This window comes from Cetorhinus maximus, chromosome 14 (assembly GCF_964194155.1).
Source record: "Cetorhinus maximus chromosome 14, sCetMax3.hap1.1, whole genome shotgun sequence".
NCBI lineage: Eukaryota > Metazoa > Chordata > Chondrichthyes > Lamniformes > Cetorhinidae > Cetorhinus > Cetorhinus maximus.
In genome coordinates, this window is record NC_135892.1 from 15,723,709 (window position 1) to 15,735,893 (window position 12,185).

The 12,185-nt window shown below is 42.0% G+C and overlaps 1 protein-coding gene across 8 annotated transcripts in view; it reads left to right on the top strand.

Moving 5' to 3' along the window:
• Window positions 1-12,185, top strand: part of utrn (utrophin) — a 630,893-nt gene that overhangs the window by 426,551 nt on the left and 192,157 nt on the right. For all 8 annotated transcript variants that reach the window (XM_078556557.1, XM_078556553.1, XM_078556558.1 and 5 more), the window contains one exon: window positions 10,736-11,004. In XM_078556557.1, the coding sequence (XP_078412683.1) occupies window positions 10,736-11,004 (269 nt within the window). The remainder of the gene's footprint in view (window positions 1-10,735; window positions 11,005-12,185) is intronic.

The following is a 12,185-nucleotide window of genomic DNA, read 5'->3' on the forward strand; positions in this document are numbered from 1 at the left end:
TGTACTCTCCCTATTTCCTTCTTAAATGAGTCCCACTGCTCTGACGCAAATTTACCTAAAAGTAGCTGCTCCCAGTCCACTCTGGCCAAATCATATCTGATCTTATTAAAATTGGCCTTCCCCCAATTTAGAACTCTGATTTCTGGCCCATCCATGTCCTTTTCCATTACAACCTTGAATCTAACGGAGTTATGATCACTATCTGCAAAATGTTGCCCCACTGATATCTCTCCCACTTTCCCGGCTTCATTCCCTAAAATTAAGTCCAGGACCGCCCCCTTTCTTGTAGGACCTTCTACGTACTGGCTTAAAAAGCTCTCCTGGATACATTTTAAGAATTCCACTCCCTCTAAACCTATCACATTATGACTAACCCAGTTAATGTTGAGAAAGTTGAAATCCCCCACTATTACTACCCTATTATTTTTACACTTCTCTGAAATTTGCCTACATATCTGCTCTTCTATTTCTCTCTGACAGTTTGGGGGCCTATAGTATACTACCAGCAATGTGATTGCTCCTTTTTTGTTTTTCAGTTCTACCCATTTGGCTCCATTTGAGGAGCCTTCTAAGATGGTCATCCCTCCTTACTGCTGTAATTGATTCCTTGATTAATATTGCGATACCCCCTCATCTTTTACCACCTCCCCTGTCTCGCCTGAAGACCCTACATCCTGGAATATTGAGCTGCCAATCCTGCCCCTCTCTCAACCATGTCTCTGTGACAGCAATTACATTATACTTCCATGTGTTAACTTGTGCCTCCAACTCATCTGCCTTATTTGTCAGACTCCTTTCATTAAAATAAATACCATCCAACCTTGCCAAACTGCTTTGTGCCTTAACTGGCCTATAATTTCTATGTCTTCCAGACTCACTTGCTCTCTCCTCTAATTTTGGCTGTGCATCTCCCCCCTGCTGAACCTCCCCTCAGGATCCCATCCCCCTGCTGAGTTAGTTTAAACCCTCCCCAACAGCACTAGCAAACCTCCCCATAAGGATGTTGATCCCATTCCGGTTCAGGTGCAGCCCGTCCATCTTGTACAGGTTCTACCACCCCCAGAAATGGTCCCAATGTCCCAGAAATCTAAATCCCTCCCTCCTGCACCATCTCTCCAGCCATGCATTCACCTGGACTAACCTCCTATTTCTATACTCGCGAGTGGCACCGGAATTCAAAGAATACTACCTGTGAGGTCCTGTTTTTTAATCTGCCTCCTAGCTCCCTAAATTCTGCCTGCAGGACCTCATCCCTCTTTCTACCTATGTCATTGGTACAAATATGGACCACAATCTCTCTCTGTTTGCCCTCCCCCTTTAGAATGCCCTGCAGCCGTTCAGTGACATCCTTGACCCTGGCACCAGGGAGGCAACATACCATCTTGGAGTCACGTCTCCGGCCGCAGAACGTTCTGCCATTCAATGAGATCATGGCTAACCTTTTACTTTATTACCATTTTTTTGCACAATCCTCATATCCCTTGCTGTTTTTAATATGTAGAAATCCATTGATCTCAGTTTTGAACACACTCGACGACTGAGTCACCACAGCCCTCTGAGGCAGAGAATTCCAAAGATTCACCACCCTCTGAGTGAAGAAATTCCTCCTCCTCTCAATCCTCAATGGCCTACCCCTTGTTCTGAGACTGTGTTCCCTGGTTCTAGACGCCCCAGCTGAAGGGTAAATGTTAGACAATGTGAGGATTTCCTCGTGTTCTTCATTCAGTGCAATGGGATCTTCTCTGCCTACCTAAGCAGGCACAAAGGGCCTGTTTAGCATTTCATTCTCAAGGTAGCACTTCTACCATTGCTCTTTCACCTTGCTCTGTGTCCTTGGCTTTTTAAAAAGGATGATATAATTAACCATCTATGTTGACTAATTTCTATTGGCAACCAAGGATACTGATGCATTGTGTATTTGTGTAGAAACAAAGGTCTAGCCTGATAATATCACTAAACTCCTAAAATAAAATGTACTTTTACTCATTCAATTGCCATACAGCAGTGACCTTGATACTCTATTGTAAGTTTAAAAAGTTACATAAAACAATGCATTCTTAATTCACCATTTTATTCAAACGCAAATCCATTATATTCAATTGTTGAACAAATGCAAAATAATAGTCAGTCATTTACTGCAAGGTCCTTCTGATCTTGAGCCAGAAGTTTACGTGGATCTATGGTTAACCAGAATAAATTACCTTAAAATTATGAAGCTTGTAATTGTTGCCTAGATTTGCCTAATAGGCCGCTTTTACAATAGAGAATACTTTACCAGCTTTGTTACGAAAGCTAAACTAAACTCATCAGAGAGCAGGGGTGCTGGAAACTCCAAGTCCCGACAGTCCTTAGGAGTGTACCAGGAGCGGGCTGTGCATGCGCAGTTCAGCATTTTAAGTTGTTCAGGTCAAGGAAGGGCTCAGCGTGCCTGTACAATAAGAAAATAGTGTTGAAAAAGTGGGTCATGTGAGCCAGAAGTGGGACACCATATTGGGGAAGAATCCCAGGCAGGGGACAGGGAGAGGTCCCAGTTATGAAGAAAGAGGAGCAGAGAAAGAAGCTCCAAGCAGAAAAAGGTCTGCAGTTGCAGGCTTTAAATGGTGAGGGCTCAGGAGAAGCCATGGCAATTGAATGAAGCAGCAGAAGGTTGGTGACTCCATGCTGAGGGCCCCTGGGGAAAATGTTACCGTTTGGGGCAGGAGTATTCAGCTCGACATGGCCGAAGAGCTAACGTTGTGCTTGTGAGTTGGTGCTTGGGTGTATACTTGGGAATCCAAGGAAACAGATTCTTGGGAGACCAGATCGAAACCCTGCGAGGTGGGCTGTCATTGATGCCATCCGAGTTGGAGGGACTTTTGGAGAGAATTCAGGGGCGAGACATTTGAAGGTGAAAACTGGAATACCTTGTGTGAGAGACAGTTTCAACGAGATTAGTTGACTCAAAGCATTACTGGTGTCTGGGTGGGTTGTTGAGAAATCCGTGGAATCTGCATTGGTTGCATCTACCATTTATTGTGTGGTATGTTCAACCACAGTTTGCCTGTTGTTATCATGTGGCAGGTGAAGTGTGCCAGGCGGACCAAACCACAAGGGAAACATGGTCCCGCTATCGCAACAGTTTTGCAATTTGTATTTATTACGAGAAGATGTGTGCACTGAATTTTTTTTAATGCATTCACGAGACGTGAGCTTTGCTGGCTGGGCCAGCATTTATTATCCTTCCCTAGTTGCCCTTGAGAAGGTGGTGGTGAGCTACCTTCTTGCCCGCTGCAGGCCATGTCGTGTAAGTTCACCCACAGTGCTGTTAGGAAGGGGATTCCAGGATTGTGACCCAGCGACAGTGAAGGAACGGCGATATATTTCCAAGTCAGGATGGTGAGTGACTTGGAGGGGGACTTCCAGGTGATGGTGTTCCCATGTATCTGCTGCCCCTATCCTTCTGGGGTCATGGGTTTGGAAGGTGCTGTCTAAGGAGCCTTGGTAAATCCCTGTAGTGCATTTTGTAGATGGTACACACTGCTGCTAATGTGTGTTGGTGGTGGAGGGAGTGAATGTTTGTGGAGTTGGAGTCTGAGCTGCAGACATTGTACCTTTTCATGGAGGGGATGCTACTTGGATACTTTGCTTCTGGAGCTGGTCCCATCCCTCAGATTAGGTAATTCAAATCTGGTCCATGATCAGGGTCAGGAGGGTGTGACTGCAGGTGAAGCAGGTGTAGGGACCCAGGGGGGAAATGTTCTAGGAGCTCAGACCCTGCAACTGTCCAACGGTGAGCGAACTGACCACCGCGCCGTGGTACAAGGAGCAATTCAAGTGGAGGGTGGAAATGGGAGTGTAGCAGTGGTAGGGGACAGTATAATGAGGGGGATGGATACTGTTCTCTGCAGCCATGAGCGTGAGTTCCAAAGGCTGTGTTGCCTGCAAGGTTAAGGACATCTCCTCAGGGCTGATGATAAACTTGGAGTGGGAGGGGAGGGATTCAGTTGTTGTCATCCATGTTGGTACCAATGACATTGATAGGACTAGAAAGGAGGTTCTGCTGAAAGAATTTGAACAGTTAGCTAAATTAAAAAGCAGGACCTCCAATGTTATAATCTCGGGATTGCTACTTGAGCCATGGGCAATCTGGCATAGTGCAAATAAAGTCAAGGAATTAAATGCATGACTCAAAGATTGGTGTGGGAGGAATGGGTTTCAGTTCATGGGGCACTGGCAGCAGTACTGGGGTAGAAGGGAGCTGTTCCAGTGGGACGGGCTTCACTTGAACCTTGCTGGGACCAGTTATCCTGGTGAACCGAATAACTCGGGCTGTAGAGAGGGCTTTAAACTAAATAGAGGGGGGGGAGTGTTCTGGAAAGGGTATACGTAGGCTTGCAAAGCAAAATGATATGGCAGCCTTGCTGGGCAGCTATTTAGGTGTTGGTACCCAGAGTTTGACAGGAAGGGACAGAGCGTACAAACATAAAAAACAGAAGCAAATACGGTCAAGGGGGGGAAAAATGGTAAGAAGGAAAATTTAATGGCCTTTTACTTAAATGCATGTAGTATTCGGGGAAAAAAAATAAATGAATTAACAGCACTAATAGAGGTTAATGGGTCTGACCTTATAGCCATTACGGAAACGTGGTTACAAGGCGAGCAAGCAGGGAACTAAATATCCTGGGGTATGTGACTTTATGAAAGGACATGTGGGAAGGAAAGGGTGGTGGGGTAGCTTTGTTAGTACAAGATGGAATAAGTACAATAGCAAGAAAGGATCTTGGATCGGAAGATGTTGAATCGAAATGGGTGGAGGTAAGAAATAACAAGGGGAAGAAGACACTGCTGGGAGTAGTCTATAGGCCCCCTGGCAGTTGTTACACTGTAGAACAGCGAATAAATCAAGAGATAATGAGGGGATGTAAAAAAGACAGTACATTAATCATGGGTGACTTTGATCTTCATGTAGATTGGGAAAGTCAAATTGGCAGAGGTAGACATGAGCAAGAATGTATTTGGGACAGTTTCTTAGAACAATATGTTGTGGATCCAACCAGGGATCAGGCTATTTTGGATCTGGTAATGTGTAATGAGGCAGGTTTAACAAATGACGCCCCCCCAAGGAAACAGTGATCATAATATGGTAGAATTTCACACTCAGTTTGAGTGTGAGAAATTTGGGTTGGAAATAACTATGCTAAACTTAAATAAGGGTAATTACAATGGAATGAGGGCAGAGTTGGCTGGAGTGGACTGGTAAAGCAGTTTAGCAGACAGTTGATGAACAATGGCAGACGTTTAAGAAAATAGTTTGTGACTTTAAACAGAGATATATCCCATTGAGGAAGAAGGATTCAAGGAAGGGGATAAACCAACCATGGTTAACCAAGGAAGTTAAGGGTAGTATCAAATTGAAAGAAAAAACATACAATGTAGCAAAGATTAGTGGTAAGCCAGAGGATTGGGAAAGTTTTAAAAACCAACAAAAGATGACCAAAAAAATAAGAGGGAAAAAACAAACTTTGAGGGTAAACTAGCAAGCAGTATAAAAACGGACAGTGAGAGCTTCTTTAAATATATAAAAAGGAAGAAAGAGGCCAAAGTGAAAATAAGCCCCTTAGACAATGAGGCTGGGGAAATAATAACGGGGAACCAGGAAATGGCAGAGGAGTTGATTAAATACTTTGCTTCAGTTTCCACGGTAGAAGATACTAATAGCATTCCAAAAATATTAAATAATCAAGGGGCAAAAGTTGGGGAGGAAATAAATATGATAACTACCACTAGAGACAAAGTACTAGGGAAACTAATAGGGCTAAAGGCCGATAAGTCCCCTGGACCTGATGGGTTGCATCCTAGTATATTAAAGGAAGTAGCTGCAGAGATAGTGAATGCACTGGTATTAATCTTTCAAGAATCCTTAGATTCTGGAAAAGACCCAGAGGACTGCAGAACGGCCAATGTAATACCCTTATCCAGAAAGGGAGGGGGATAAAAAACGGGTAACTATAGGCCAGTTAGCTTGACATCTGTCATTGGGAAAATGTTGGGGTCTATTATAATGGATGTAAAAGCAGAGCATTAAGAAATACATAATCTAATTAAGCAGAGTCAGCATGGCTTCATGAAGGGGAAATCATGCCTAACAAATTTATTAGAATTCTTTGAGGAGGTAACAAGCAGGATAGATAAAGGGGAACCAATAGATGTAATATATTTGAATTTCCAAAAGGCGTTTGATAAGGTACCGCACATAGGGCGACTTAATAAGATAAGAGCCCGTGGTGTTGGGGGTAATATATTCGCACGGATAGAAGATTGGCTAACTAACAGAAAGACAGAAAGTTGGGATATGAGGGGCATTTTCGGGATGGCAACCTGTAACTAGTGGAGTGTCACAGGGATCAGTGCTAGGGCCTCAATTAATTACAATATATATTAATGACTTAGATGGAAAGTGAATGTACTATAGCCAAGTTTGGGGATGACACAAAAATAGGTGGGAAGGCAAGTGGTGAGGATGACACAGAGTCAACAGAGGGATATAAACAGATTAAATGAGCAGGCAAAAACTTGGCAGATGGAATATAATGTGGGAAAATATGAGGTTGTGCAATTTGGCAGGAAGAATAGAGGAGTTGAATATTATTTAAATGGAGAAAGACTGCAGATGGCTGCAGCACAGAGGGATTTGGGAGTCCTTGTGCATGAATCCCAAAAAGCTAACCTACAAGTTCAACAGATAATGGGGAAGGCAAATGGAATGTTGGCCTTTCTTTCAAAGGAAATGGAGTATAAAAGTAGGTAAGTCTTGCTAAAACTATACAAGGCATTAGTTAGACCACACCTAGAATACTGTGAACAATTTTGGCCCCCTTATCTAAGGAAAGATATACTGGCACTGGAGGCAGTCCAGAGAAGGTTCTGCCAACTCCAGCATGATGCCACCACCAAACACATCTTCCCTTCACCCCCCCCGGTGGCATTCCGTAGGGATCGTTCCCTCCGTGACACCCTGGTCCACTCCTCCATCACCCCCTACTCCTCAACCCCCTCCTACGGCACCTCCCCATGCAAACGCAGAATATGCAACACCTGCCCTTTCACTTCCTCTCTCCTCACCGTCCAAGGGCCCAAATACTCCTTTCAAGTGAAGCAGCATTTCACTTGCATTTCCCCCAACTTAGTCTACTGCATTCGTTGCTCCCAATTCGGTTTCCTCCACATTGGAGAGACCAAACGCAGACTGGGTGACCGCTTTGTGGAACACCTTCGGTCTGTCTGCAAGCATTACCCAGACCTCCCTGTCGCTTGCCATTTTAACGCTCCACCCTGCTCTCTTGCCCACATGTCTGTCCTTGGCTTGCTGCACTGTTCCAGTGAAGCTCAACGCAAAGTAGAGGAACAGCACCTCATCTTCCGACTAGGCACTTTACAGCCTTCCGGACTGAATGTTGAGTTCAACAATTTTAGATCTTGAACTCCCTCCTCCATCTCCACCCCCTTTCCGTTTCTTCCCCCTCCTTTTTGTTTTTTCCAATAATTTATATAGATTTTTCTTTTCCGACCTATTTCCATTATTTTTAAATGTATATCCACCCATTGTTTATCTATACCTTTTATGCTCTTTTAGTCTTATTTCACCCCACCCCCACTAGAGTTATCTGTACCTTGCTTGTCCTGCTCTCTACTCTTAATTAGCACATTCCATTAGATAACATCACCACCTTCAACACCCCTTTGTTCTTTCGTCTGTGACATCTTTTGGTTATCTCCCCCTATCACTGGCTGCTTGTCCCAACAACCTCCCTTTCTCCCCCCAAACCAGCTTATATTTCACCCCTTTCCTACTTTTACTTAGTTCTGTTGAAGGGTCACGAGGACTCGAAACGTCAACTGTGCTCTTCTCTGCCGATGCTGCCAGACCTGCTGAGTTTTTCCAGGTATTTCTGTTACTGTTTGTGCCAGAGAAGGTTCACTAGGTTGATCCTGGGTATGGAGGGATTTTCTTATGAGGAGAGGTTGAATAGGTTGGGCCTGTACACAGTGGAGTTTAGAAGAATGAGAGGTGAACTTACTGAAACATATAAGCTTCTTAGGGGGCTTGACAGGCTAGATGCTGAAAGGTTGCTTCCCCTTGTGGGAGAGTCTAGGACCAGAGGGCATAATCTCAGAGTAAGGGGGTGCTCATTTAAGACGGAGATGAGGAGGAATTTCTTCTCTCAGAAGGTAGTGAATCTGTGGAATTCTTTACCACAGAGTGCTGTAGCGGCTGGGTCGTTAAGTATATCCAAGGCTGAGATAGACAGATTTTTAATTAGTAAGGGAATCAAGGGTTATGGGGAAAAGGCAGGAAGGTGGAGTTGAGGATTATCAGATGAGCCATGATCTCATTGAATGCTGGAGAACACTTGATGGGCTGAATGGCTTGCTTCTGCTCCAATGTCTTAATGGTCTTATTGTCTTATATTGGAAAATAAGAGAATGAACAAATATTTGAATGAAATTGTGAAAAAAAAGAACAGAATGGGGCAGAGAAAAATCCCAGCTACAGGAGCCACAAATGTTTAAAGAATGTTCCTTCTAACCTGTCAGTACTGTCGCTGCTAGAACAATTCAAACCTCTGCCCCGTGATCCCATATTGAACCATAAAAGTTTACAGCACCGACAGAGTCCATGGAGTGGGGAACTGAAGGTTAATGCAAGAGCACCCATGGGTTAAGATGCTTTTAGTTTCAAAGACTTCAGAACTTGTGATGGGATTATCGTTGCAAGTAGTTTTTTTGATAAAATATTATTAAATGTTGAAATACTGCAATATTTTGGAATAAATGTTGTTAAATTGAAAATATTGGAGATAATATAAATGCTTGAAAAGAAAACCACTGCTTGAAGTATTTTGGAATTCTAATTGAATGTTACCATTTTAGTATTTAGCTGTCTTCTGTTTCTTTTTATTAGTTTTATATAGCAGGCATTGACCTGGTCCTTCATTATGGTGCCTATTGTGCTAGGCATTACATTTTTTGGCATTACTGAATGGATTGTTGCTTTCAATTGCTTAATCCCCAGTGGCAACTTTCACATCTTGAGCCCAATTTTGTAGTTTCATCTATTGTATTCAACTCTGTATCACAATCAAAGTATGGCATAAACAACTTTCACTTTGCTTTGTTTAAGTCAAACAGTACAGATTTTCCCTTTTTGCAAACCAGCATTGTTTAGGTGAGATGAAGATAAAACTGCTCCATTTTATTAGATTAATGAGCCAGTAAGATTAATGTTTTCCTCTGTCTGAACAGTGTTGCGTTGGTGCCAGTTCAAATCTTGTGAATTTTAACTGCAGCTTGTTCAAGTATCCTTATAATGCCATTCTTGCCATGCCATAGTTGGCAATTTCGATATGTTTCTGCATACAGTTCTCAAACAGTTCCTTGGGCCCTGAACTTGTCAGACATCTCAATATAACAACCAATTCAAAGAATGCAACTCCTGGTGGGGTCAGAGACAAATTAATCCAAACTGCTCTGGAATGTATTCATGCCTCAGCTGCAATCAGGCGAAACACTCGAGTCTGATTTTTCATGCTGGTTTTTCTCTCTTGTAGTTTTCTTTTTCACTTTTCATAATTAGCAGAGCAGTATATGAAGTGACATTCTCTTTTGTTCCTTTTCCACCCTCCTCTGCCCCTTTGCTTGCTTAAACCTATTACATTTCTAACTTTTTTCCAATCCTGATGAAAGATCATTGACCTGAAATGTTAACTTTGTTTCTCTCCACAGATGCTGCCTGACTTGCTGAGCATTTCCAGCACTTATTGTTTTTATTTCAGATTTCCAGCATCTGCAGTATTTGGTTTTTGCCTTAAGCGAGTTATGTTGATTTTTTTATATAATATTTGAAATTCCTTGCTGTTGTGACCTTTTTAAGGTTTAGAAGCAGCAGTGGTTTGAATTTAATACATTTCACTATTCCCACATATATAAGTTGTTTTGAAATGTTGATGATGCCACTTGCTCCCTTTACTGGTATTTGAATCATTACTGAAGCATTGAGCACGGACATGCCGAATATAATTGGGTAAACAATATGAGGCCAATCAGTCTCCTGGAACACTATCTCTATGCAAACAACATTGCAAGATTAATTGGCAATGAAGGATTATGTACGTGCTTTAAATGAACAGATTTGAAACAGAGATTTCATAAGTTGTCTGGAACTGTCTGTCCCTTCAGCCTAATTGAGTGAGTGGCCTAGGGAAATCTTTGCAGGGAAAAATTAAGAGGGTTTAATATCCTCGTTTAATGATTTCACTTGCAGCTCCTGAAAGATAAGAGTTGTGTGTGCTGCATATTTGGTCTATAATCACTGTGAAATAAGTTCTGAAAGGATTTCTCAAATATTTATCTTGAGTGTTTTACCTCTTTATTCGCTCTAAATCTTTTCCCTTTTTCAAAATTCCTTTCATTGTCACAAATTGCAAATATCCATTGAAGCTTGTTATCCCAATTGATCCTCTCTGCCTTGCAAAATGCAGGAAAAACTGACACTCCTGGTCCTACCACCTGCTCATTAATCACAGGGTTTATCATTGATGTGTCTGTGTCAAAACTTTCAGTCCTACACTACCTTACCCTCATTCCAATAGAAGGTGCCACAAGACCTTTGAAGGGAAAAGGTTTAGGAAGAAAATGGAAGTTTTAAAGATTTTGTACCATGAATGGTTGATCAGTAATTGCGCTTGTGCAATTCTAGACCCTACCCCAGAAGAAAGAGCCCAGAAAATTGCCAAAGCTGTGCGCAAACAGTCAACAGAAGTGAAGGAAAATTGGGAGCAGCTGAACACCCACGCAAGCAACTGGCAGGAGCAGGTGGAAAAGGCCTTGGAGAAACTTCAGGAACTACAAAAAGCTATGGATGACCTCGAGGCTCATGTGATAGCAGCTGAAAATGTCCGCACTGACTGGCAACCTGTTGGTGACCTGCTCATTGACTCCTTGCAAGATCACATTGACAAAACCACAGTAAGTGCAATCACTTTACTTTTCATTTATGAACAGATCTCAACAGAATTCTATCTCTAAACAAGAAACAATGTGAACACTGAAATATAGATATCAATTGTATGGTCGTTGACATTTTATAAATTAAAACTACTGAATTGAGCACTGTGTCTAATGATAACACTATAATAATAATATTTAGTGTTATAGAGGATTCCACTACTCAGTGGAATTAGATGATTTATCTGTGAATGCATTGTTATCAGGGTTAATACCATTTGAATAGAGTTTAGAGTTGTGTTGAAACCTGCACAATTGTATTGATTTTTTTAATGAATGTTTCTCACTGGGATTCCCTCAGTGGCTAACTTGTTAAAGCATTAACCAGCTCAACCAAATTAATCCCTGCTCTCTGCTGAATTAGTTGATCTCAGTTGGGACAACATCATGAGTCCAATAATTGGTCTCAATCCTCACTAGGTTATTGACGGGGAGACTAGACCTGAACATGCCAATATCTTCAAAAGAGGCTAGGGGAATCAAGGGACATGAAGATAGGGTGGGAAAGTTGAATTGAGGTAGAAGATCAGCCATGATCATATTGAATGGCAGAGCAGGCTTGAGGGGCCATACAGCCTTGTACCCCTATTTCTTATTTTCTTTTGGAAAGGAGGGAAGATTAACAAAAAAAGAACTAAACTATTAAAGTCCAAACATACATCATTCAACAACCTTGTACAATCCAAACAAATCTTGTTCAGCATATTAATAATGGTAATTATCAATCCTGATCTACCATTTTAGCAGTTCTAATCTGACCATTAGGGGACCTGTTTTGTGACTTTTTTGAAGGATCTTCAAACCCATGAAAGCTAGCCGTCCTTGGTCTTAAAATCATTGTTATTTTCATAGAAACATAGAATAATACAGCTCAGAAGGTCATCATTCAGCCTATTACAGATCTTTGAAAGAGCTGCCCAATTAGTCCCGTTACATTAATCCGCTACAGCAATAACTCCAACAATTTACATTAAAGGCACTATATAAATATAATAAAACATCTGAAAATGCATCAGGGGAGCATATTGGAACAAAAGTCTGACATTGGGTCACATAAGGAGATATTGGGTCAGATGACCAAAAGCTTGGTCAAAGGAGGAGGCTTTAGGAAGTGTCATAAAGGAGGAAAGTGAGTTAGCAAG